The sequence below is a fragment of the Ailuropoda melanoleuca genome, chromosome 15 (genome assembly GCF_002007445.2).
Source record: "Ailuropoda melanoleuca isolate Jingjing chromosome 15, ASM200744v2, whole genome shotgun sequence".
Lineage (NCBI taxonomy): Eukaryota > Metazoa > Chordata > Mammalia > Carnivora > Ursidae > Ailuropoda > Ailuropoda melanoleuca.
In genome coordinates this window covers 82,486,971-82,514,576 of record NC_048232.1, presented here as the reverse complement: position 1 = coordinate 82,514,576, position 27,606 = coordinate 82,486,971, and the positions used below count along the sequence as shown (strand labels likewise).

Here is a 27,606-nt window from a genome sequence, read left to right as displayed (position 1 = left end):
TGAACCTCGCTCCTATCAGCCACATAATCTCCACAGAGATCTAACACACAAATCTTCAAAACAGCCTCTAATGGCTTTTCATTATCTACAGGATAAAAACTATACTCCTGACATTTTTCAGTAGTGTGGTGGACTAGAGTCTCTGAAGAGCCTCCTGCTATGGGAGGAAAAAAAAAAAAAACCAACAACCTAGATTCTGGATGAAAGATACCTTTTAATACATTGTTGGGTTCATGGGAACTAAAGGAAATCTCGAAGGGCAAAACAGAACAAAGCCGTGCAATGTAAACCTGAGACCTGGAACCTCTTTGGAGCAGGGAGCTGTGAGTGTGAAGGAGTCTGAAGGCAGGTTTCCCTGAAGGCACATGCTGACATCAGCATCATGGAGACGCCTCCCTGAGCCGGTGGGGAGGACGTGGAGCCTTAGACCTGGCCTTCAGGGGAACACCGGAGGGGGCTGCCCTGGCTTCAGGGGTGTCGTCCCAGCTCCTGACAAAAATACAGACCCTTTCTGGAGACCCCACGATTAACAGATTAACCTCAACCAAACATGGTGTCACAATCCATGATTGCCAAAAGCACAGGGACACACACAGCAGATCTAGCCTCCAAGGATTTCAGATATGAACTGTTAGCTACACAATATTAGCTGACTATGAAATGTTTAAAGGAAAAAAAAGGATGGAATCAGTAGGGGACAGATGACTAGACAAATTTGGAAAATAGCCAAATAAAACTTTTGGAAAGAGAAAAGAAAACTGAAAGTAAAAACTCAGTGGATGTGGATGGATTCAACACTAGATTTGATAAAACTGAAGTGAGAATTACTGAATTGGAATGTGAATTGGAATGTGTATCGGAAGAAATTCCCCAGAATGCAGTAAAGAGGCCAAGAAGGTAGAAAATATTTTTTAAAAGCCGAGACAGAAATGATAAATGAGTTTAGTATGGCTGATTGGAAGCAATATTTGATGATATAATAGGAGATCATTTTTCCAGAACTGATGAAAGGCATGCATTCAAAGATACAGGGAGCATAATATATACCAAATAGGATAAATAACTACAAAAATTTGCAAACTCACATGTTATAATGAACATCTAGAACACCCGAGATAGAAAGGCAGATTATCCATTAAAGAATAACAGAGCAGACTTCTCAACAGCAACATTAGAAGCCAAGAAGACAGGGAATATCATCTGCTTTCGCAGGGAAAATATCTGCCAACCTAAAGTGGGTAGTCATTTAAGAACAAGAGTGAAATGAAGATATTTTCCAAGAAAGAGGCTTCTAGTAAACAAAAACTGAGTTTATCACCACAGATTCCCGGTAAAGGAACTCGTAGACCTTTATTTCAGGAAGAAGGAAATATTTGGGAAGGAAGGTCTGAGGTGTGAGAAGGAATAGTGAACAAAGAAATTGGTAGGGGCGCCCGGGTGGCGCAGTCCGTTGAGCATCCAACTCTTGATTTTGCTGCGGGCCATGATCTCAAGGTTGGGAGATCAAGCCCTGCGTTGGGCTCAGCTTTGGGCATGGAGCCCGCTTGGGAGTCTCTCTTTCCCTCTTTCTCTGCCCCTCCCATCCCCCAAAAGAAATTGGTAAATATGTACATAAATCTAAACAAATGTAGTATTTTACAATTAATTATAACATCTAATTTTGGTGTTAGAACTAAAATACTAGGTAACAATGGCGTGCAACTGAGGGAGGGTAGGTTAGAGTTACAGGTTCTAAAAGTCTCCAAATAATAACTCAGGAGTTAGGTTACTGTATTAACTTTGGACTCTGCCAGGCTACATAGAACGTTCAGTGGGACTCTTCTGACTCTCTTTTGCTTCAGGTGATAATAATAAAATAGATGCCAGATATCCAACCATTTTTGGAGATTTTTTAAAAAATGGATGAAGGGGCGCCTGGGTGGCACAGCGGTTGAGCGTCTGCCTTCGGCTCAGGGCGTGATCCCGGCGTTGTGGGNCCACACACACACACAGAAAGATAGAGTTTGGAAGATTTTAAGGGGACAGTGTGGCGGGACAGGAAGAATCTAGTGAGGAGATTTCTGGGGAGGAGGGCTGTTGCCAGGCTTTGAGGCTGCACCCAGACCTTCTTTGGGGATGCAGGGACACTGCTGCTTACACCCAGCCCCAGTGAGAGAGGCTTTGACATACGCTCCCTGGAATTGGAGGACCAGTGCCCGACTCATGCCTGAGATTGTAGTCGGGATCTGACTCTGGCCTGGGAGAGAGACAAGATGACCTGCAGCTTTGGAGGTGAGGTCACAAGGGCCTGGCCTGTGCCCCACAGTTGATCAGGGTTATTGCTGCACTGATGTATGCCATATGGGAAGAAAGCCACGGTGGTCATCTTGGGTCTTGTCCAGTAGGGCTGCCTGGAGGACAGCAAGAGCTCAGCAGGAAGAAGCTGGAGGTCGGTGAGGACGGTGTCATGAACAGGCCGCTGGACAGGGGTGCTCATCCCTGCAAACCTTGGAGTCACCCCCCCAGCTTTCTCTCATAGCAGCTCTGCCTTCAGAACACACCCAGACACGGGGCACCTCCACCTCTGGTCCTGGTCCTGCCTACAGTCATTGCTCACACGGAGCCTTCGGTGGTCTCCTTGCTTGGGACCTCCCCTCTCCCCTGATTCCCCCTTGGCCTTTCTTCAGAAAGAAGACAAAGTGATTTTTTTTTTTTTTTAAAGAAGTCCTACCATTGCTTTGCTTCAAAACCCGCCAGGGACTTTCACCTCGCACAAGAGTAGCTCCGATCTGACTCCCAGCTTCCTTCCTCACTTACTCTCCTGTCCCTTCTCCTTGTTCATTCTGCCACGTCCATCTTAGGCCCCTGGCTGTTCCGGGGACGCCCAGGCGCCCTCGTGCCTCTGGGTCCTGCAGTGACTCTTCCCTCTGACTGGAATGCTGCCCTCCTCTAGTCCACATGCCTTTCTCTCCCATCTTCTTCAGCTTTCTGCTCAGGCACCTTCACAGTGAGACCTCCCGCCCATCCCCCGCTGGCCTGCTCATCCCCTGGCCCTCCCCATGCCCCCGACCACTTCATTGTCCTCCACAGAATTCATCACCGTCTGACATACTGTGTGTGAATCTTTGGTTGTTAACAACGATTCCCCCCTGTAATGCATGTTGTAACTGTGCTCCGGGCAAAGACTTGGTGATTTTGTTCACGGTTTTATTTTTAGTTCCTAGGATGGTGTGTGCCACACTGGCTAATAAATATCTTCTGAATGAGAGTGTATAAAATGAAGGGGTGCAGAGGGAGGAGAGGCTAATGGAGCGTAAATGACACAGAGATGTCCTATGACATAGAACTGAAAAGTGTTCATTGGAATTAGCAATGAAAAGGTCAGTGGTCCTCAGAGAGGACAGCTTCAGTCGAGAAGTAGAAATGGAAGCCAGATTGTAGTGGTCTGAGGAGGCAAACAGGAAAGAAGGAAATGAATTCAGTGGGGGGGGGACATTTGTTTTTCAGTGTGTTTGGGTGAGGGGAGCAAGAGAAACACTAACAGAGAGGCCCAGAGAAGTATTTAAAATAAAAGAGACCAGGCACCTCTGTGAGGTGAGAGGAGAAAGCTAACAAACAAACAAAAAAAAAGGAGCTGAAGATTAAGACTGCAGGTGACTTAGGTGGTGTTTCAGTGACACAGATGGCAGGACAGGTCTGAACAGTCATAGGAAGGGTTTCTGACCCTCAAGACTGAAGGGAAGGGAGGGAGGAGTAGTTGTGGATTGTAGTTCAGTTGGCTAGCAGGAGGATGAGAAGCTGAAACAGATCCGTTGAAAAGCCTCTCTTTTCCTGAGGAATAGGCAAGATCATCTCCTAAAAAACAAGAAAGAAAAGGTGCAGTTGACAAGGGTGCTTGAGGAAGGCAGTGAAGGCTTGGAATTGTCTTTGAGAGAAATGGGAGAGCAAAGGACAAACAAAAGGATTCATGGACAGTCCTGAGTACGCATGGGGCTTGGAGACCTTGAACTTAACAGTTGTGAATTTTCCCCAGGAGCAGTCAGTCGCCTGGTGTTACAGGATTTTTTGTCCCCTTAGTGTCCATGGTTCTTGGTCACGCCGCTTCAAAGAACGAAGAGGTAGACCAGATGAAGAGTGGTGGGCAGCAAGGCGAAGTTTATTGAGCAATAGTATAAATCTCCCAGAGAGGGAGGGGGGCTGGGGAGGGTTGCCCTCAGAGTTCCTAAGTTTAGGGGGTTTTGTGAGCTCTCTTGCAGAACTATCTTAAGCTTTCAGGGTGTGCTGAGTCCTGCCAATCAGGGCTTTGGTCATGTATTTGTCTACCAGTTAGGTTAATGTCTACGCACTGATGGTCTTTTTTGGCTGACGTCTGGGGGCTTATGTCTTAACTCCCCCTTGCCTGTGACGGTGACAAATGCTTTGTGGTCAATTATTTTATTATAGGACGTTTTGTAGAAGTCATTTCTGCAAAGGTTGCAAAGCAGAATGTTAACGCTGTCCTGTCTAAGCTGCAGACAGGACGTCAGTGTTGTTTAGCTGTCCTGACTCCACCTTTTCTTGTTGGGGACCCTGGCCCTGACTCCCTAACTGTCCAACTAGCTCCTAACACTGGGAGAGGAGAGGAAGAAGGGAGTCAAATATGTGCCAGGCCCAAGGTGCTAGATACAAACATTGAAAGTCACTGTGGGGAGGGTACAGTATGGAAATGGTTGGACCAGACCTGGATGCCCCACATTAGGGAATGGTGTTGTGGTTAGGGGCTCCCCAGGGTGCACTGAAGAACTCTCATATTCATTCCACAGGAGAGCCAGCATTTGGGTGCCTGCTGTGGAGAGCCTGTGGATGGCCATATTAGCCAAAGCAGTAGCAGCAACCAAGAGATATTTGACCGGACAGTGGCCAGATGAGGAAGAGATAGACACTTGTCTCTCACTCCTCTGTCTCTGCTCTGACACGGAATAGAGCTGAGCTCAGAGGAGGGAGCTTTGTCCCCTAAGTAGGTCAAAGTCAACCTCCAGATGAGAGAAGGGAAAGAGAAGTAAAAGCAGGCCAGGGAGGGAGAGCAGCCAGCACAAAAGCCCAGAGGTGTGATGGCACCAGGTGTGTGGGGACTCTTTCTAGTGATTTGGAATGGCTGACAAGTGTTGGGTGGGTCTCTAGAGACCGGAAGGAATGTTGCACTCTGACTAGACGTGGTGTTAGTGTGAAAACACTCCATCCGCCATATTGTCTCAACTCAACGCCTGGATTTTCTTTCACTGTGCTATATTTTTAAATATTTCTTTGTACCTATCTTCCAGTTCCCAGTTTTCTTTTTAACTGGAGTTAATCTGCCGTGTAAGTCACCAATTATATTTTTAATTTCAGTTATTTATTTTTCATTTTGAGAAGTTCTACTTGGATTTTCTACTTGGTTTTGTTTTTATAATCTCTTATTCCTCACTCATATTTTCAAGCTTGTATTTCTTTAAACATATTAAGTATACTGATGGCTGTTTTATCCTCTGTGTTTTGTAACTGAAATGAATTACCATGTCGGAAGACCTTGCTGGTATAATTCTGGTGGCTTTTGCACTTTCAGGCACAGTGCATAGTACATGGTCCATCCTTGATATATTTGTTGCATAGATGAGTGAATGAAAATATGTGGAAGGTGCTGGAATAAAGAGAGCAAATGAAACATTATTAGGTAAATTACAGTATAGTGCTGTAAGCCATATTATAAAAATATAAGCAAAGGGCTCTAAGAACGAGGACCATACATGGACTGTGCTTGGGAAGGAGAAATGGTATGTGTCCTCTTAGGTATGCAGGAAGGTATTTTCCACAGGGACATATATTGTACAACGTAGGGAGTTGTAATAGGTGAAGTTTTTTCCTTGGCTTATTGCTGTAAATAGAGCATTCATAGTTCATGAGAAGTAATACTTCATCTGAGTTCACCATTTAAATGATATCTCAGGTTTGTTGCAGTGTTGCAGACTCAGACATGACTTTTATGCCATATTGAAGTCCAGGTTAATCACTGGTCTGTACATCTAATAAGGAAAATGTTTGACAATGATAGGTCTTCATCTCAGCATTATCTTTCCGTAGGACATCAGTTCTCTTGGTCTCAAATACTGCCTACTTAAAGAACAGTAGGCACAGCGGATCACTCATCATGCTTGCCATCTGTGTATCCAGGAGTTTCCAGGGGGAAGGGAGAATACCTGGTGCGGGCCAGTGTCTGCCTGCTTCCAGTCATGGCCATGGCGGGAACTCCTTGGGAGTTCCATCCCCTCCTTTAGACTGCTCTATAAGGACAATACCCAGGACCTATGTCGCGTTTACCATGTGCCAGGTACCACTTCAAGCATTTCCTGTGTTTAATTCATGTCAGAATTGAACCTCTGACCAATTTGTCTTAATTTCTTATTCTCCTGGGGTGCCAGGTAGGCTTTTATTGGTATGCTAAGGTTTGGTCTGATGGTCACAGACGTTCGTGCCATCAGCCACCTGCTCGTCTCCTTCAGCCTGGAGGACGCTCTGTAAAGCAGGAGACCTTCATGTGCCAGAGATCAGTTTCCGTTTCAACCCCAGCCTACACAACAGGAAACATGGTGATAGGTAATGGTCACTACCTTCCCAAAGACATGCTCAGCTTCAGTTTTTATAGTGATAGTCTCTTAAGGGAAATTACAATTTTTATTGTTGATGGAGCCGTAACTATGATATAAAATTTAATAATGAGTATCCGTTATCTATTTTATAATCCATTCACTGTGATCCATTTTCATGGCCTGAAAGTCTTCAACTGCCCTACTTGAAGAGGTTTTTAAAGCACCTTTAAATGTGTCCATATCTCTATTTTCTTATGAGAAGTTAAACGATCGCCTCAAATTTATATTGAAAGAAGTAATAAATATCCTTGCCATATTTCATAACCACATTTTCCAAAATATTTTCTTTTTTTAAAACTTGGATGCAATATATTCTACAGTTAAATGTAATGATATATGATGAAGTGAAATTTTCAAAACCTACAGCTAGGTACACACACATACTTAACACAGATCAGAGGGCGATTATAGCTGTTCTAACTTATTATGATTATTTGGGGTTTTATGCATATACTGTAAGAAAATATATTGAGAATGTCACGTCAAGCATGTTATTCAAGTTTCACATTCAGTATCCATTTTAAATTAGTGGCTTTCTGTCTACTTTAAACCAATATATTAATGAGCAATTCAAATCATCCCTCAATATTAATAATTTATAACTGTGACATCTTAGCAAAATGGACTTCTTATCGTCAGATCCTATTTCCTTTGATTAACATAATTGCAAAATAGAAGCTACTTGGGTTACACATTTTTAAACTACAGAAAGACATATTTTGGCACCCACCTTTTGTCAGGCTTGCCAGCTCTGTGCTTTGTAGCTGTAATTGGATACAATGTATCAGACCAACAGGAGAATTGATCACAGCAATAGCTCTGCTGGAATTAACACCCATTATTAGATTCACCATGTAATGGAATATAAAATAATATGCTATGATTATGGTACCTGAAATAAGGCAGTGGAATTATTGAAAAATGAAAAAGAGTTACCAGTGTAGAATGTTCCTATCTGTAGGCAAAGTCTCTTAACTCAGAATTAAATCTGATGTTCCCTTTCAAAAATTATTTCATCATCGTCTCCAAAGGAGCAAAAACATTTTCAGTACCTTCAACAGCATAGCTCTTCTCTTTTGTCCTTAGGCTCAAAGCATGGAGAGCTGTTGTTTGGGGTTTTTTTGTCCCCCTTACTTCAGGCATTTTAGTCTGTGTTTAAATTTACAGTCTGATGTCTTACACAGGGAATAAGCTTCTTCCTAAAGATAGCTATCAAGAGTAATCAAACCAGCTTTACAATGACCGATGTTTCAAGGTCCTATTTTGCATTAATCAAGTATATTGGCAGGTGTAAAGCACTGTACAATAAAGAAGACTGGGTACAGTCTCATAATTTAATACTGAGCTTCTCATCCAGGAGTCTGCCAGATAGATACTTGAGAACAAAGCTCTTTGACATTCAGGTTTAAATTGAAAGAAAATGAGAAACCAGATAAAGCAAGCCAACCAAATTAATTCACTCTGTAGTCCTCTCTGCTTTTTAGTGGAATTCAGAGAAATTCTCTCCCAGAGAAAGTTGGGAAGCCCTCATGAAGCAATTGCTTTAGTGTTTACCCAGTATACATTTATGTGCTTTGCGTTCAACCATATAGAAATAATATTAGTTGCTGTTTTCCAGCAAATCCTCAGGAGTTCCCATGGGCTTCAGAAAATGGTCCATAAATACTATGCATTCTTTATACGGATCCAAGAAAACATCTACCCCAAAGCCCTTCTGGGAGGAGGCCAATAGGCACAGATACATGGGCCAATTGTGTACTTAACTCAGTCCTCCTCCACATGGTCCTGTATCTCTAAAAGTGGCACCAGGGACAACAGGAGTGACCCCAAGGTGAACTTTAGTCACTTCACAGTTAGGAACCATTAGAAGAATTGTCAGTGAAGAAGTACTCAGTGCGGCTGGTTCTACCACATTTTTCATCTCATCTTCTATGCCCCTAATGAAAAGAGCATTGATTTAGAATTCAAGAATCTGAGCTTCTACCCTGCCCCCCAATCCTGGAAGTCTCAAGTTCTCATGTACATCGCAAAGGGACTGAATTAGGATGTCCCCCATGACTTTTTCCTCGACAGTTGAGTTTATTTTAACGACTAGACCATCCATATAATGATTTGTTGAACAAACATTTATCAAACGACTGTCACATATTCTGCTAGTCACTTATGGGTTGAGCAAGTTGGATAAGATGTGTGCCCTGAAGGAGTTTGCAGTCTACTGGAGGTAACACATCTGTAAACAAGAGATTATAATGAATCATAGACAACAAATTTGTTTACTGCTCTTACAGAGCTTAGAATAGTGCCTGTCACGTCCCTGTACTTAATAAATATTTGTTAAATGAGTGACTAATATTTGAAATAATGATGTAAGTGAAAAATATGAGTATCCACATCGTATTATGCAAAAACAAAGAAAAGATTCATTTTAGCTTGGAGGATAAAGTTTTCACAAAATAGGTAGTATTTCAGTTGAGTTTAGACAAATGAAACCATTTTTGATAGAGGAGAAGGGTAGGGATGAAGGATATTCTAGGCTGAGGGAGCAGTGTGAGCAAAAACAGAGATATGCAAATGTGTGACTATCCAATGGACATCAGCGTGGAAATTGGAAATCAGACATAAAGAGGGAGAAGGGCATTTCAGGCACTTAAACAGCAAGGGTGAAAGTTTGGTACAAAGAGGAAACATGGTAAATTTGAAGAACTGAAAGAAATTAAGCGTAGTAGGATCAGACAGTTTTAGGAAGAATGTGTTACAAAATGAGGCAGCAAAGCAGAGGTGTGGTCTGTGGTGTCCTGTCCCCGGTGTCACAAAGCCAGGAGACAATAGCTTCGTAACCGGCCCAGCTCATCCACTGGCTACTCAGCATCCGGGCAACAAACACATCTCTCGCTGTTTGTCTGAATGCAGATCCTCTCCCCAAAATAACAAGGCAGAAATCCCCAGCCTTCCAAGGTGCCTCACCCTCCCCTTCCTGAAACCTTCTGGAGTTCTGTGGTAGGAATTGATTTTTTTCACATTGGCTTCCCCTCACCAGGTGTCTAGGGGTGTGCTTCCTTACTCCATCAGCTGTTCTTTTTCTAACAGTTTGCTGACATCTCTCATCTTCTGTTGTCCTCGCTTCTCTCCCGTTCTATTTGCCTTTCTAGATTTATACCTCTTTGTTCCATTCCTGTCACTTCAGAGGGTTTTGGGAAAGGAAAGCTGATAAAAGAATATGTCTTGCAGCAACGCTGTGAATGCCCCACCCCATATTCTCTGCCTGCCTCTGCGGACCCCTGCAGTCCCAGCGACTGGTTCCCATACAACCCGAGAGTGCCTTTGTCTCCCTAGTTCTCTACCAGAGTTTCCTCTGGAGCCTGGAGACTTGTTCAGCATAAGCGCAGGACAGCCTAGAAGTGCCACAGATGATTACTCATGGGGCAACACTGAACCAGTGAAGGCAAGAGACTCCTTCCCGTTCCTGAAAGGACAGCTCTGCAGCGCCCAGCAGGATCGGACCTCATTTGCCCACAATGGTCATCTGGCCATTAACACACTCTACTGACTTTATCCCTTTTTTGTTTTACTTTTCCCACTCCTTCACACATGCTCTTGGGATGGCTGGCCAGATCAGCTCTCTGCAGCCAAGTCTATTCCTCAGAGTCTGCTTCCCGAGGAACCCAATCTGAAACATGTTCGATTTACTGTATTATACTGTATTCTTTATGCTCACTCATGGATTGAGAAGCTACAATCTCTTAGACATTATGAAATTGAACTGGTAACTTGTATTATTAGTTATTTCTATCTGTTTATCATACATATACTTGTATGTATATACATATGTATATGCAAGTATGTATATATATTCTACCTATCGACCTATATAAAATCCACACTTGATCTTATGTTCAACAACAGTAGAAACTATGACTTGCACTTATGTATGGCTCCAGAGTTTAATACAGTCCAATGCAAACAGTAGGTGCTAAGCAAGTGTTCCTTGATTAATCATTCTTCCTTTTAGCCTTCACATATAGTGTATATTATTATACACAAAATCAACATATAACATATGTTATATTAGATAATTTACAAATTATTAAATTAAATAAATATTTGCATACCTCCTACATGCAAAAGCATGGTGGAGGCTCTAAAGTCAGAGTGAGGAACTTAGTATGATGTGTTACAGGCTCTACAGAGTACATAATTAGTGAAAAAAAAATGAATTTACCAAAAAATGGATTTACAGAAACTAATATTTACTGTGCAGAGAAGGGAAGGATTAGGTAGACATGATTGGAAATAGTTTCCAGAAATGGTTGAGATGGGCCCTGAGAAGTTGGTAGGGTTGAAATAGACAGAGAAGGGGAGGGTATTCCAGTGTTGGAGTGCAGGGTGAGAATCAGTGGTAGTAAAGATAAAGAACCATGGAGAATGAAGCTAACGGGACCCTAATGAACATGGGATATGTGAGTGAGGAAGAGATGACCTGACCAGAAGTTAGTTTCCTGTTGCGTAGCAATAGAAAATAAGCAATAGTGTAATAATAATGGGAAAAGAAGAAATGGGTGAAGGTGATCAAAAGGTACAAACTTCCAGTTATAAAATAAGTCCTGGGGATGTAATGTACAACATGGTGACTTAGGTTAACGATGCTGTCTGGTGTATTTGAAAGCGTCTAAGAGAGTAGATCTTAAAAGTTTTCATCAAAAGAAAAAAATATGTAACTGTGGTGGATGTCAGTAAGACTTACTGTGGTGATCGTCTTACAGTATACACACATATACCATCCATATGGGTACCCCTGAAACTAATACAGTGTTATCTGTCAATTGTAGCTCGATTTAAAAAAAAGAAGAAACAATAAAAAAGTGAAGTTATTAAAAGTTGGAAGGCAGTAGAGGTTTCTAGATAATGTGTAAATAAGTGGAAATCAAGTTGAAAGGTGTTCAGGATCCTTTGATGAAGAATTAAAGCTGTTACTCAGGGTCGTGCTCTCCAGAAACTGGAAGGATTTGCTGGGAGAACATTTGCAAGATCTTAACTCTCCCACCTCCCACTTTGCATTTAGCGCTAGCCTGACTCTGCGGTATGGCTGACACCCCACACTTGATACCTCCAGACCATGGAGGGCCAGATGCAAGTGGCTCAGAGTTTCTTAACTCAGTAAAGACCTTAGCAGGTATATTAGTTTTCTAGAGTGACAATAATCAAAAAGAAAAGAAAAGGAAAAATGAATTTAAAAAAAAGAATCAACAATGGAGGGCCTTTAAAACCCAAGGAATTTAGACTTTGTCACTGAAACAAGAGGGAGTTTTTGAAGTATTTGTGAATATTAACTACAAATAAAGTAGTGGTTGGACTGCAGAGGGTTCGTTTGGTGTGTCACACAGGAGGGGTGGAGCAGGGAGGTGGCAGGGGCACCCAGCACAGCTCACTCTCTAGACTCTTCAGGCCTCTTCCACCTTCTAGTTTAGTAAACATTTCCCTCTGTCATCTACTCTGCATTTAAAATCATTATTTTGGGGTTGTTGTCATGCTTTCTTCTTTCAGATCATAGTGTTTTATTCATTAAAAAGATTACAGTTTAGGGGCGCCTGGGTGGCTCAGTCGGTTAAGCATCTGCCTTCAGCTCAGGTCGTGATCTCAGGGTCCTGGGATCAAGCCCCACATCAGGCTTCTTGCTCATCAAAGAGTCCACTTCTCCCTCTTCCTCGGCCTCTCTCCCCAGCTCGTTTTCTCTCTCTGTGTGTCTCAAATAAATAAAATCTTTAAAAAAAAATAAAAGTTTCCAGTCTAAAAAATGAAGTCTAGGGACACCTGAGGGGCTCAGTTGGTTAAGCATCTGCCTTTGGCTCAGGTCATGATCCCAGAGTCCTGGGATTGAGCCCCACATCGGGCTCCCTGTTCAGCAGGGAGCTTGCTTCTGCCTCTGCCTGCTCTGCCTGCTGCTCCCCTGCTTTTGCTTTCTCCCTCTCTGACAAATAAATAAAATCTTTAAAACAAACAAACAGAAAGCCTAAGCAATCAGAAGACTGTGTTCTGTTCCTCCTGGACAATTGGGAAAGAGGGTAGATAGACGTCAGTCTGGTTTGTTTCATTGAATTTTTTTTTTTTTTGAGAGAGAGAGAGAGAGAGAGAGAACGGAGCATGAGCAGCCGGTGGGGGGTTGGGGGGAGGGAAAGAGAATCCCAAGCAAGCTCCATGCCCAGCCCAACTCAGGGCTCCATCTCACAACCCTGAGATCATGAGCTTAACCTACTGAGCCACCCAGGCGCCCCTGTCTCATTGAATTTTAAGATAACGTCTTTTTTTGTAGTTTTAAGCTTTTGTACTAACATTAACATGATGACCAGGGGCACCTGATTGGCTCAGTTGATAGAGCGTGCAACCCTTGACCTCAGGGTCATGAGTTGGAGCCTCACGTTGGGTGTAGAGATTACTTAAAAAAATAAAAAATAATAAAGTAAAATGATGGCTATACAGATGAGTTTATACATCCCAGTTTTGAGATTTAGATTGAGTGTTATTATGAATATTTCCAACAGAAAGTCATTGTCATTCTGAATTATTTTCCTTTATATATTGCTAAATTTTAAGATGATTCTGTTACTAAAGAAAAATGCTTTTCCCCCATTTTTCTCAGATGTAAAATGGAAATCAATGGAGAAATCTTTGACTACAATTCACTTTTAAGGAATGCTTTTATGTAAATATGGTGATGTACACATGTACTTGGGAATACCGTAAATCTAGCTTATTCTACCAGGAGTAAATTAGTGTTTTTAACAGAACCTTTTACCAACTAGATATAACTCAGTCATATGCAAATTAGAAATATTTTAGAAGTTATTTTCATCTACTGATTTGCTGTTTCTCTTAATTATTATTTAGTAAACTATATTTGATTTTTAAAAAACGAAGGCATTACTTCTTCTTTATCCTTGTGCTTCAAGTTGTCCTTTTCCTCAACAAACATTTACTGAACACGTCCTAGGGGCCTAGGGAAGGAAAGAGAATTATTTTAAGAGACAGAGTTGATGAAATGAGGGCATAACGAGGTAAGAGTGGGCAAAAGGAAGATTATTTTTTATTTTTATTTTTTCTTTATCCTTGTGCTTTGATTTGTCCTTTTCCTCAACAAGCATTTACTGAACACATCCTAGGGGCCGCGCTGTTAAGGGGCACAAACAGGACTCCCACTAAGGTCTCTTCAGGGGTGTTCTCAGGTAGGGGCCAGACTGGTGAGAAACGAGGTGAAGTGTAATGATGACCCACAGGGCTCCAAACAGGGTGTGGTTAAGAAAAACAAGAACAGGATAGGGCAAGGAAAGAAAAGGAAAGGATCTGGGCAGGAGAACGTGAAACTTGAACTGAGTCTGAAAAGATGAGAAAGCTCGCAGCTGAGAGGGTTGGAAAGAAATGGGATTCCTGACAGAGACAGTGAGGTCCAATGCTGTGGCTTCCCAGCAGCCCTTTTGCCCAGGATGGCCTCCAAGGGTGGATGAAAAGGGGAAGGAAGGTTTTTAGAGTCAAAGGAAATTTGTTTTTCTTTACTAACTCCAAGCCTGACAGTGATGGTGACAGCATATAAACATGCGTTGTAAGGTAGGTTATGATGTACATTGTGATGTATCAGCCCTTGATAGCAGATTGCACAGTTCCTGTATCCTCTTCTCTTCTAGGAGCTCAAATGATTTCATCTTCCTTTTGCCCACTCTCATCTCGTTATGCCTCTCATTTCATCAACTCTATCTCTTAAAATAATTCTCTTTCCTTCCATATCCAACTTCAGGTAAAACAACTTGAGGGCAAGCCCTAGCACTGAGTGTTGATAGCAATTCACATCTAGAAATTTGGACCAGGCTCATAATTTAGAGATTCAATATATCTTCATATATCAGACCCACCTTAAATATCTGTTCCTTTCCAGTCCTTTAGATATTACTTGTCTGTTACATTCCAGGTACTTTGTTATAGTCTGGGTACACTGTGGTGGTAGTGATGAATGAAATGGACAAAGATTCCGACCTGATGGAACTTACATTTTGGCAATCATCACAGCGGCTCTGAAAGATTGCTCTCCTACACAGACAAAGGGTTTATTAAAATTGGGCTGCTACCTAAAGTAGGGTTTTCTTTCATGGGCTTTGCATAGACACTGGGACAAGAAGGCTTCTTTTTTATATAGGGGGAAAGACTTCTTTTGTAGCTGGGGTTCTATAGGGATAGACCAATATGATGTGGCATATTTTCTCTAGTTTATCTTTAAAAGATGAATGTTTGAAGGTACTAAAAATACAGTGGTTTCAGAGACAGATAAGTGGGTGAAGAGAGAAATATTTAAAGACAAGTTATTTGAAGCTTTCCTTGCCTTGTGCTTCAGTGCGGAGAGAGAGAGAAACAGCCACCAAATGACTAATGCATCAGTAATAGCCGGGGCATACTTTATATAGGCAGAAGAGAAACATAGTAACAAAGGAGAAACAACTAAATAGAGAATCCTGTTATGGCATTAAAAAATCTGATTTATTAAAATTGTAACGGATTTGGGGGCACCTGGCTGTCTCAGTCAGTGGAGCATGCAGCTCTTGGTCTCAGGGTCATGAGTTCGAGCCCCACGCGGGGTGTAGAGTTTACTTTAAAAAAATAAAAATAATAAATAAAATTGCAATGGACTTGGAATAGAATATTTTCAGTTGTATTTTTTTATCATAGTTTATATTTGTTATCTTACAGATGCCATCCCTGCTCCCTCAGTAAAGAGCCCATCTCTGCAGACAAATGTGAGTTTGGACAAGAAATCGGACAGTACCATTACAAACACTGTAACCGAACATGCTTTGCAAATGCCTCTGGAAAAGCAGTCAGCTGCAAAAAGTTTTGAAACGTTGACAGCTTTACCATCATTTTGGTCATCGGATAAAGAAGAGTTTATCAGCCCTAATTTAAGGATGTCAAAGTCAGAGTCTACTTTCTATAACCAGGCCTCTGTAGAGACACTCTATGTCTCTCCCTCATTTAAAACATTTAACCCAGTGAAGGAGATTGTGAGCAATAAGAACTTTCAGAAGCCAGCACCATCCAGCGTTGTTCAGATGGATGAGGAAAACCTCAAGCCTGTGACCACATGGGGTGAGTCTATACACACACACACACACACACACACACACACACACACACACCCCTCTTCTGAAGCATTCTTCTGTTACTTTTCTGTGCTTTCTGCCTCTGTTTTTGGTTCCCTACTTTCACTTTCCATCCAGTAGTATTAAAAGGTACACACCAGAGAGAGAGACTTCTCAGGTGGGAAGGGACCCCTTTTATTGAAGACCTGAGAGGCAGTTCGTCACTGGAGGCTCCAACTGCTTGGTTGAAGCACAAGTTCTGAGCAATTGGAATGCTGAACAAATTAGAAAGAACTAGCATTAAATAAGAGCTTCCTGTTAGGCATTTAGGTTACTTATTAAGAGACTATATAAAAAAGAATTCGTTATTATGTGTATCGTTGTGTATACACACAATATGTGTGTGTGTGTGTACACGCGCACGCTCGTGCGGCCTTTTTTTAAAGGGTTGTGTACTGACTGCAAAACAGTGGTGGAGAATCTCTGCCTTTTTCTGTCCTGTAAAACATTCAATGGGCTGCAATATTCTTGAGCCTCGATGGTAAAGGATAAAGCCAATTGGGAATCCAAGTTGTTGGCTGTCAGTTACCAAATCCATTGTATAATTATGCTTTCTTCTTTAAAGTCAATTAGTAAAAGAATAATTTGTTTGCTCATACATTTTTCAAAGACTATGTAGTTATTGGTTTTTATGTATAATAATGCCGACTAACTCATATAAACATAAAGTGTTTAATATAAATATTTTAAACTGCCTCAAACTTAGGTCCAAAGTGCCGTATATGTACAAACAATGAAAGCCAACGTGCTGAGGCTAAAGAAATTTACCTTGGTGTTAGTAAGGTCAGTGAATGATAGCAGATTCTCCTTGCTGCCCTTCCCAGAACTTGGGGGGACAAAATAGCCTAAAAATAAACCGATTCTTAGATTTGTCACCAAATTAACTGTTCTGCAGAGACTGCCACTGCAGAAACCACACAGGACTGGTCACGGTGACTGTGACGGTTTCGGTGAATGGCTGTCCCCTGGGAAGTTGTTACTTTGACTTCATTTCTTTCACAAATACCCCCCAAAAGATCATTGAGAAGAGTTTTTGGCCGCTGTCTGTATACCAAGTACACTTAGATATAAAAATTAGCTGGAAGCCCCTCTAAAGCCCGTTAGCAAAGGAGACTTGCTTCTCTTCATAATGAAGTAGGTAGTATTGCTCTAAGCCTCCCACGAAAAATACTAGTGAAAGCTGGAAGTCTTGTAAAACAACCAAGGTAGAAAACACAGAATGGGTCAAGATCCTTCGGAAAAGGACTGGAATGTTGTGATACAACGAGAAATATATATTTGGTCCTCATCCCTGGCTCTTGGCACAGAGCTCCGGAAACCCTTGGAATCTCCTGCATGGTATTAGGGGTGAGAAGAGTTCTACTCTTGTTATTTGTAATAAGCCCCTTTGTTCCATACCTGTGTTTTTCCGAGGTGACCCTTGGAGGTTGGGGCTGGTTGCCAGAGTAACCAACGGGTGATTAGAGGTTTGGAACTTTCAGTCCCACCCCTTGACCTCTCAGGATATTGAGTTAATCGCCCATGGTCAATGATTTGATCAGTCATGTGTCTGTGATGGAACCTTCATGAAAAGCCCTAGACAGAGGGGTTTAGAGAGCTTCCAGGTTGGTGAACACATGAAGTTTCTGGGAGGGTGGCATACCCAGTGAAGGCTTAGAAGCTCTGGGTCCCTTCCCCATACCTTGCCCTGTGCATCCTTTCCATTTGGCTGTTCTGAGTTGTATTCTTTATGATAAACCAGTAATAGTAAGTAAAGCACTTTCCTAAGTTCCATGAGCCATTGTAGTGAATCATCAAAACCACAGAGGGGATCATAGGATCCCTCAATTTATAGCCGGCAAGTCAGAAATACGGGAGGCCTAGACTTTTGATTGGCATCTAAAGTGGATGGCAATCTTGAAACTTGAGTCTTGAGATTAAGGGATTGAGCCCTTAATCTCTGATGTCTGTACTAACTCTGGGTAGTGTCAGAATGGAGTTATATTATAGGATACCCAGTTGGTGTCACATACAGAGAATGAGAGAAATCCTTGTGTGTAAAACCCACACATTTGGTTTCAGAAGTGATATGAATAAAGTAGGAAACTAGTTTACTTTTAGTTGGTCCCAACTAAACGTGGATCGTTTGCCTCTTAGCAGAGCAGGATGATAGAAACTGAGGGAAAGTCAGAGGCTTGGACTCTCCACGATCTCACTGAGCCTGGGAGATAGGACTGGAGTTTGGGGCTTCCCAGGCGGCAGGCACTCCAGGGGTCAATATTCCAGAGGAGAAGAAGTCACAGAGGAGAAGGCCCAAAAGTCTTTGTGTAATTTCCTACTGGAACATCTGCCTCCTGCTAAAGCTGCCCACATTCTGGGTGCGGTACCAAGACACTAAGTGCGAAGCAGCCTCTAAGGGGCCAACACGCTAAGCAGAGATTCCGATCATGGGGCTAGGAGACGGAGATTCGAGGTCGGGATCTGCCAGGTTGTAGCAGCTCTGGTGAGTGCTCCGGGCTCTCAGCGGGCACCTCCCACAGGCCCCACCCAGAGCACCAGAACTACCCGTCTAGGGGGAAGGGTAAGCCAGAACCAGAACAGCCTCCACAAATGCTGAAACCCAGCTCCAGCGAGAGCAAAGTCATTGCTTCGTATCCCGTCTGTCTTCTGGAAGACAATGTAATCCTTTCTTAAGAGCTCCTATTGTTTTTCATGCAAAATTTTTGGCATTTAAAATCCAGGAGAAAAACAGACAGCAGAAACAGACCCACAGATAAGCTAGATACTGACGTTATAAGATAGGTACTTTAAAATAACTGTGATTAATAGGATCAAGAGCCCAGAGGGAAAGATGGAGAATTTCATCAGAATACTAGCATGAAATGAAAGTTCCAGAGCCGAAAAGTACAGTAGCCCACATGAAGACCTGGAGGGCACACTTTAGTCATGCGAGGTATCAAAAGAGAGCCTCGGTCCTGGCAGAGGAGCTGGGCAGTTCTGCCGGAAATCCCAACAGGGAGGGAAACTTGGGAGGGGTGAACCTCACCCCACATTCCGTATATAAACTCTGCCTGAATCCTTGACTGACGAACTATACATAGAGGGGAAGACCCCAGTGCTTTTGGTGGTAGGGGGGGAAGTGAGCACTGGAAATTATAAATATGTGGGTAAATATAAACTTTATTTTTATTCTGATTTTTTTAAATGCATGTGATTGTTTAAGGCAAAATTTTCGTACTGTGTTTGGGTTCTAAAAGATGGAGATGGAGTATAGGTTCCAACAAAGCACAGAGAATGGCTGAATTGCAGAGCTGTTAGGGGCTCAGTCTCTGGGGCCGCACCGCCAGGGCTCATGGTCTCAGCCCAGCCACTGGCCGTGCGACCCGTATGCGTCAGTGTCTTCATCTACAGAATGGGGACAGGGCTGGCACTGCCACACACAGCTGCTGGAGGGGGTCCATGAATTCACAAACATGAAATGGATCCGAGCAGGATCTGGTAGCAGGCAAATGCCATAGAAAAGTTTGCTGTTACTCCAGTGTCCGTATTTTTAGTTCCACTTTTCAAGCTCTAAGCCCTCAGCCCCCTCCTAACCCTCCAGATCCATTCTGGTCATTTCCCATTAGTACCCAGGAGTTCCCTGCTTATTCTCAGGAACGAGGAAACTCCTCTGCTTCCAGAAAGGGCATTCCAGCCTGAGGAATAATGCACAGTTGTGACTGAACAAAGAGATTCTAGGGAGCTCCAGTTCATTCTCCACAGGGCAGCCAGATGACATGAGGACTCATATTCCCCGCTGAAACCCCAGACTTCTCTCTGTGTTCCTAGAGATCAAATAGCGTTCCGCACCCTGTGCGGTCTAGCTCCTGCCTCGCCCAGCAGCCTGGTGTTCTTTCTGTTTGTCAAGTAAACCAAATTGCTTCACCACCTTTGTACTGTTGTTCCCTTGGACCAGAACACTTCTGATCCCCCCGCCCCCAGTTCACTCCTACTCCTCCTTCAGGGGTCAGCTCAAACAGCACTTCTGCAATATTTCATGAGCCCCTTGATTATTTCGGATCCCCCTCCCACTATATGTTGTCTTAGTACCTATAATTATCCTTCTAGCACATATTCTAATTCAATAGAATTATGTATGTATTGAATTGTTTAATGCCTCCCCCACTCCCCAAGTGGAATGGCACCTTCCTAAGGGAAGGGACCATGTCTGCCTGTTTTATTATTCTATCCCCAGCACCAAACACAGTGTCTTGTACATAATAGGTTCCCAATATTTAATAAGTGAATTAAAAGCAACCTAGTAAAGCAGGGATGGAAAGTGTGCATGAAGAAGTAACACTGGAAAAATTATGCCAGGACAGATAATGAGGAGCTGTGTGTGCCAGGTTAAGAAGCTTGGACTTTCTTTATTTTGAAGAGAATGCAAGTCACTAAAGGTGTTAGGCCGGGTGAGTGGCTTTTTAAATGTGTTTTAGAAAAATTACTGTGTCAGGGAATGTGGAGGATTGTCACGGAGGGTGGGAAACTGGGGCAGGGAGCCCGGCAGAGGCTGTTGCTGGGAAGGATACCGGGTGGAAGATGGAAGACTCGAGCAGGCAAAGGGGAGGGTGGCTAGCCTGAGATGGGGCATGGCCCGGGGCAAGTGGGCTAGAATCCAGAACAGAAAAATGCTCACCTCATCCCGAGGGCCTCTATGGAAGGAGGGGAAAGGATTAACAGATGTAAGGGAAGGGTTTTGTGGTTTTTGATAATTAAGATGTATTGAGTTTTCAGGCACCACACGTTATGTCATGGCCTCCATATCTTACTGTCTGAGGTCGCCTGCCCAGACTGAGGGGTTTGGAGTGGTGGAAGTGCAGTGAAAGGACTAGTAAGATTTAGAACAGCCACTCCAGAGAATGGAAGAAGGAGCCTTAAGACACCGATTCGATGAAGGAGCCAGGAGTGGTAATTTGTAGGAATCCTAATTTGCAGGATCCTTTTCTCCAACAGTGCTGAGCAGCCTGGGGGTAGGAATGAAAAAGGTAGATATTTGAATTGAAATAGAATTAGGACAGGAACTTGCAAATCATAGCTTTGGGGCCAAACGAGGCGCTTCCCTGGTTTTCTAAATGAAGTTTTATTGAACAACCGCGGTAATTGGTTTACATGTAACCTTTGTCTGCTTTTGCGCTACGACAGACAGCAGAGCTGAGTAGTTGCAATAGAGACTGTATGTCCCATAAAGCCTAAAATATTTACAAGCTGGTCCTTGACAGGAAAGGTCTGCTGACTCCTGGATTAGGAATTCGCAGCAGATAAAGCAGAGAACATGGCAGGGAGTGATGGGGGCAGTGGAGCAAGAAAGTGGTTCAAGTGATGGATAATGGGATTCTAGACTAGACAAGAAAGCAGAGTCAGGTGGGCATTGATGGAGTGAGAGAAAATAAAAGGATCATTGGATCTACTGTCTCGATGAGGCCAAAGTGTAGATGCATTAAAAGGAATGAGAGGGCTGGATGCAATCAAGAAAAAGTGATCTTGGAAGCAAGATTTCAGAGTAGGGCAGTTCTGAGTGATGACATGTTCTAGGAAGTACTCAGAGGAATGGCTGAAGGTGACTCTGGTTGAGGAATTCAGGAAATGATGAGGTAGGATTGATGTACCGCTAGTCTCCATGGACACTGGATGATCGAAGCTAGAAAAGATAGCATCTATTTTCTGCTTTTTCTATTTTATTGTTTTAAGAAGTATTTGTGTCTATGAAGGGTCCAGGCCTGGAGGTATAAACACTTTGGAGATAATGAGCTGAGTACATTTAATAAGATTTATACACTCACAGTATAGCAGATTCCAGCCGTCGGGGGGCTGTCCAAGGCAGCCACCAAATACACGTTAATATTCTCATTCTGATACTTTCACTGAATGACAGATTTGCTGCAGCAACCTCCTTTGACCTTTTGATGCTAAATAATTCTGTTCCTAGAACAGTCCATTCCTTCTCCTCCTCCGTTTAAATTTAAAGTTATTTATCTGGAGGTCAGACTATTCCTTTAAGTCATTAGATCGTTTGTCACGCACACTGAAAAGAAGAAAGGAGCCAGTAGATGCACAGGAGTCCAGACCATAATATTCATGAGCCACAGTTCGGGCGAGTGTGTTAGACTGTGCTGGACTTCACTTTCTAATTTGAGGGAGGGAAAAAAAAATCTATACATTCTTATGCTGGGATAGTGGTGAGCATTCTCCCTGGCTCCATCCTTTGTTTATATCTCATTGATTCCATTTTTGTGCTCTGCATTTCAGTAGTGGTTGTCGGTAGAGCTGCTTTTCAGCTCATCTTCGCTAAGGAAAGAAACCAAACATCTCTCACACACACACACACACACACACACACACACACACACACACACACGTGCATGCACGTTCTTTAACTTTTGTCCATAAAGGCTTCAGAGCCAGAATGATGAACATTTCCCAAAAAGAAATGGGGGAAATGGTAGAAAACAGCTCTGCAAACCGTCTCAGCTAACCCTGAGTTTCCGGTCAGGCCGGTTCAGAAGCAGCAGCAGAGTGGAGGGTGGAAGGGGGGTCTAATCATACCCGGCAGGGAGGTCAGGGCAGCACCCGGCTACGCGGCCCCCAGACACGGCCCCAGCAACCCCTCCAGCTGTGCAGCTCCTGCCTGCCTTCTTGCAGACAAAACGACACACTGGTTTGATTTTTTTTAATTCAGTGAACCACATTTATAGTTCATAGGTAAGTGAGAAAAGTCATCACTAATCCAATATTCCAATCGTCCCGATAACAATTTAGTCCTAGTGATGAGGAGCAGACTCGGTAGCATTTCTCTCTAATCCTGTGTTCTTCTTAAATCTGTTGCGTTCATGTAGCTTATTTATAATAATAACATTAAAGTAAATTTTCAAATATTATATTTTAAAAACTAAGATCTAATTCATGTACCAAAAAATGTACCCTATTAAAGTGTACAATTTAGTGGGTTTTAGTATATTCTCAGAGACGTGCAATCATCACCATTAATTCCAGAACATTTCATCACCCCAGAGAAGTCCTGCATCCGTTAGTGGTCACTCCCATTCCTCCCTCCCCCTGGCGCTCCCCCTAACCAGTAATCTACTTTCTCCCTTTGCCTGCTCTGGACATTTCATGTTATGGAATCATACAACATATGCCTTTTGTGTCTGGCTTCTTTCACTTCACACAGTGTTTTCAAAGTTCATCCATGCTGTTGCATGAATCAGTACTTCACTCTTTCTTCTGGCTGCATAATATTCCACCGTAGAGATGAACACATTTTATTTATCCTAAATTCATCAGTTGATGGTTATTTGAGTTGTTTCCCCTTTTTAGCTATTGTGAATAATTTTGCTATGGACATTTATGTAAAATGTTACTTTTTACATCACAGAACAAAAATCAGAATATTTTAATTCATGTGTATAGTTAACTTGACAGTCATTATATATCAGGAAAACTGAGAGGAATTGGACAAAGAATAAAAACTTCCATGGTTTTACAGTGAGCAGTTAGAAGTGTTTAGTTGACCAAGGACCTGCTGCTAACAGAAAAATTTACATTTACAACTACAGCTGCGTTTTGCTGCATTTCAGCTCTGGTGGGTACACTGTAGGAAGAGGATGAACGTTAATGAGATAGTCACATACGTTCTGGAGCGAGCGGGAGCCAGAGCAGGGTAACAAAATGGGCAGGAAAGGCCCCTGAAGTGCAGCTTGGAGTGTCTGCTACAGCTGTGGTGTGTTTGGAAACAAAAGTAAATTGGTGTGCGGCAATTAGAGATGGAATGGCTTTTTATGAGCAAAAGCCTGTGAATCGAAGCTACACGACTGTAAACAGTGATAAGCCAGTTAGTCAGCACTTGTAGCTACAACGCGAAGGAAAGGTGGACGGAGAGGAGGACACGGTGATTCTCAGACTTTGGCGGGCAGCAGAAGCACCCAGAGCCTTGCTGAACCTCGGTTTCCTGGGCACCACCCCAGTTTCTGACTTCGTTTAAGGGGATGGGGCCCAAGAACCTCATTTCTAACAAATTCCCGAGTGGTGCTGCCACGTGTTCGACAATCACACCCTGAGAACCACTGGCATCCAGGGAAACCAGGTTCAAGTTAACCAGGTTATCTTCATCACATCACGCCCATGCGACGACCACAACTGTGTTATCCTTTTCCAGTGAACTGCCGGAGAATGTGCTACCCCAGAACGGGCGTACGCCAAGAAAGTGGGAGATGTGGGATATAGAGAACAGGACAACCAACACGGGGGATGGTGCAGGACGTGTCAGGTGACAGCTGTGACCCAAACAGAGCACAGCCAGACCGAGCGGCGCTGTGACTCAGGATGCACACGCGTTGAGGCTCTCATCATTAGCACTTCCGTCACCATCATGCCCTCTTTCAGTCCAAGGACAGGCGTCAGGATGAGGCTGACCTAGATTCTTCTGTGCGCTCCTCTTGCCTCGACCATGTGCCGATGAAGTTCCTGTTTTCCTTTTCGTGTCCTGCTACTGCGGCGGCTGAGAATACTCATTTCACCCCCAAAATGTCTTGTGATTGGAATTTTTCCTAAAAGCTGGAGACGGGCCTCAGAGAGCTTTGAAGCAGAAAATAGAAGCCGCCTGCCCCAGCCGTGTTTTTTTAACAGGAGATTCAATTTAGTTTAAAGGGACATGCAGATGGAAAGCAAATAATATATAAGTCACGTGTGCTAAGGGGTCAGCATTAATTTCCCTGTTCTATGACTTCAGCTTTTTCTTCTTCTTATTATTATTATAAAATAGCAAGTCTAGTTAGCTGCGACGACGTTGGAACCTGAGTTTGCCAGTTCATACCACCTCATACACACATAAGTGTAAAAAGCCATCCCAAGACAAGAAACAGTTCTGTGTCAAAGAAAGTTTGGAAACCACTTGAATAAATTACTGTAGATTTCTCAGAACTTTCAGTGTGCTAATGTTCATTGTTAAGAGAGGCACAATATGCAATTGCCCAGTCTTATCTGACTTTACAATCCTGTTTTCACGAAACATCTTTACACCTTAAGGAACACAGCATTCCTCAGAACACGGATTGGGAAATAATGATTTAGAATGAAGTGCAGAAGAGAGTTAGTATGATTTTGCCTGAAATGAAGTTAAAATGTTATCAAATTTTTAATTTTACAGAAAACAAGTTTAGAATGCTTTTTATTTTACTTGTTTCTTGGTGAAAAAAAAATTATATATGTGTACTCAAATGTTCCAGATCTCAGGTGGGCTGGAGTTCAGTCTCAGCTGTATTTGAGCAGTTAGAGAAAGAGATTTGTTTCACAGCTTTTGGGTACTTGTAGTTGGTTGTTCATTTTGCCATAATATTCTCTGTAGAAGAAAAAAAAAGATGAAGGAATCTAAGTTACAGCTTTCTCACACCGTCTACTTTAAATGCTAACTTAAAATGCCACCAGCCAGTAGAATAGGGTGTAATACTTTACTTTTCTGTTCTCTCTGGTAAGTGTAGTGTAAAAATATGTTGGACACAGCTCAGAGTCAAGGCGAATATTGATACTTGAAATGTTAGTTTCATTTCCATGGCGGTATTGGTGTATGATATGCCTTTAGATTTTCTCCACTTCCTGCTTTGGGTTTATTTAGGCTTATTATGAATATTTAACATATAAATTATAAGTCATATATTTATGTTGAGACCGTGCCCACAGCCTTTTACATTGTAAAATTATTTTAGCTATTATTCTCGTTTGTATGTTGCATAATCTTTCTCTCCCGTTTATTCCTTTTAGTCTCAACCACCTCTGAAGGAACATCCTCCTTTTCCACTTTATCCATGTCACCTCCTGATTCAGCCTCTTCAGAGAAGTCTGTTCGTCTCTTACACCCGATTTTGGCTGGACCTTCCTTCTGGACTCTGTCTCATCAACAGTCTTCTGTCTCCTGTAAGGATGAAGATAAGACAGCCAGGGCTCATGACCCCTTAGCTCCTAGGAGCCTAGTGCCTTCTGATGACGAGGAAAATGACAACCTCAATCTACTGAAACGTGTTCCGGATAACTCTGAGTCGGCCAGGAAGCACACACGTCCTGCTTCTGGCAGTAACTGGGCAGAGTTTTCCATCGCAGAGGTAGACCACTTCACCTCTATGTCCTGTCCGAGTTTTCAGACAACTGAAGGCCTGCCAGGAGAGCCTGAAGGAAACAATTCCATTAAAATTCTCCTCGGGGAGGTGAAAAATGCCATAGTCAAACTACACGAAGACCTGAGCATGGTGATACGGGAACTTCATGTCATCAATAGCCGTCTGGTGAGCATGAGCGGAAATAGTCTGCAACTAAGCCAGTCTTCACAGCTTCCCCAGTCTTCTGAGGGGACCTCAGATCACATCTAATAAGCTCCATAGTCTTTTTTGGTAGAACTCATGTGGTTCCACTTCCCAAAGACTAAGTTAACCTCCTATAGATTCTCATTATTATGGCAAAAATAAGGTGGTGGTTTGATTTTTCCTTGTCAGGCTTATTAACAGATCTCTTTCAAACCAATAAACTCATTTGGTTTATTTGTTAAAGAGAAAAGGTATCACCTTTGATAATATTATCAGTTTAGATATGACCTAATGTTCCTTTAAAACTGAAGAGAATTTCATTCTTCCACGCTCTGGACTTTACCTCAAAATATGTTAAACATTAGTGGAAGTTGTGGGAAGAGCTTAAACTGCAAATGGTTGTTCTAGAGCCTTGGGATAAGCAGCAGTAAGAAGCCCTTCATAGCTTGGGGTAGAGTTTTCCTATGGTCTCATGCCAAGTTTCAGAATCCTCAGACCAAGGGCCAGCAATCTTTCCCTTCTAGTGGCTGCCACTGTTGGTTGGGGGTTACACTGAGACAAGTAGGACACGGAACAGGAAGGAGTTTTTATTGTTAATGTATATTGCAAAGTGAATTCAAATGCATACTTTTTTTCTTGTATTTGGAAAAATAAATTTGATATTTTTCATCTAATATGTATCTTTTTAATTCATTAAGACAGGCTTTCAAGTAGAAATGTCTCAATTTTTACATTTATGGGAAAATGATCTAGTTTGGGGGTCATAGACCAGTGCTTCTCAACCCTACTGCACATTAGAATCACCAGAGATGCTTTTATTCTGTTTTGCATTAATTTGAAAGGACAGTGCAAGGGCTCCATGTACCCATCACTCAGTTTCGACAATTACCAACTAAAAGCTAAAATAATTCCTGAGTATTTTGAAGAAATATGGGACATTTCAAAAATATTCTAATGTTGGGTGCCCTCCCAAGCCAAAACTGATTTTCACCATGTGAACTGGTTTAAGAACTAGAGGGAACTGCTGTGGAGCAGGTAGAGGGAAGACTGTGACGTGGGAGGAGGTTTGACATATTTGGGAGGGACAAGGAAGCCACTGTGGCTGGTGTGAAGTGAGGAAAGGGGAAAATAGTAGGGGATTTGAGGTCATAGAGGAAAGAGCAAGGAGTAGTGCCAGATGACATAGGTTCTAGAAGACCATTGTTAGAGATTTTGGCCTTTACTCTATGAAATAAAAATTGTGACAAGGTTTTAGGGTAAAAAGATGATCTTAGGGCTCTAAATGATCATGTTGGCTTTGGGGGAGAGATGGAGGCAAGACCATGGGGTGAGGCAGGTGAGACAATTTGAAGGCTATCGTAATTATCCAGAGAAGAGCTGATAGTGAACCAAACCAGGGTAGGCATAGTGAAGGTACATGAGAAGTGATTCATTTAGGGATTTGCTGATGGTTTGGATAAAATATATGAGAGAGAAGAGTGA

The 27,606-nt window shown here is 42.6% G+C and overlaps 1 protein-coding gene across 1 annotated transcript in view; it reads left to right on the top strand.

The window, feature by feature from the left end:
* Window positions 1-26,691, top strand: part of ENTHD1 (ENTH domain containing 1) — a 100,899-nt gene extending 74,208 nt beyond the window's left edge. The window contains exons 6-7 of the mRNA XM_002914587.4: window positions 15,369-15,764; window positions 25,589-26,691. Of these exons, the coding sequence (XP_002914633.1) occupies window positions 15,369-15,764; window positions 25,589-26,190 (998 nt within the window). The 3' untranslated portion in view covers window positions 26,191-26,691. The remainder of the gene's footprint in view (window positions 1-15,368; window positions 15,765-25,588) is intronic.
* Window positions 26,692-27,606: the final 915 nt, after the last annotated feature.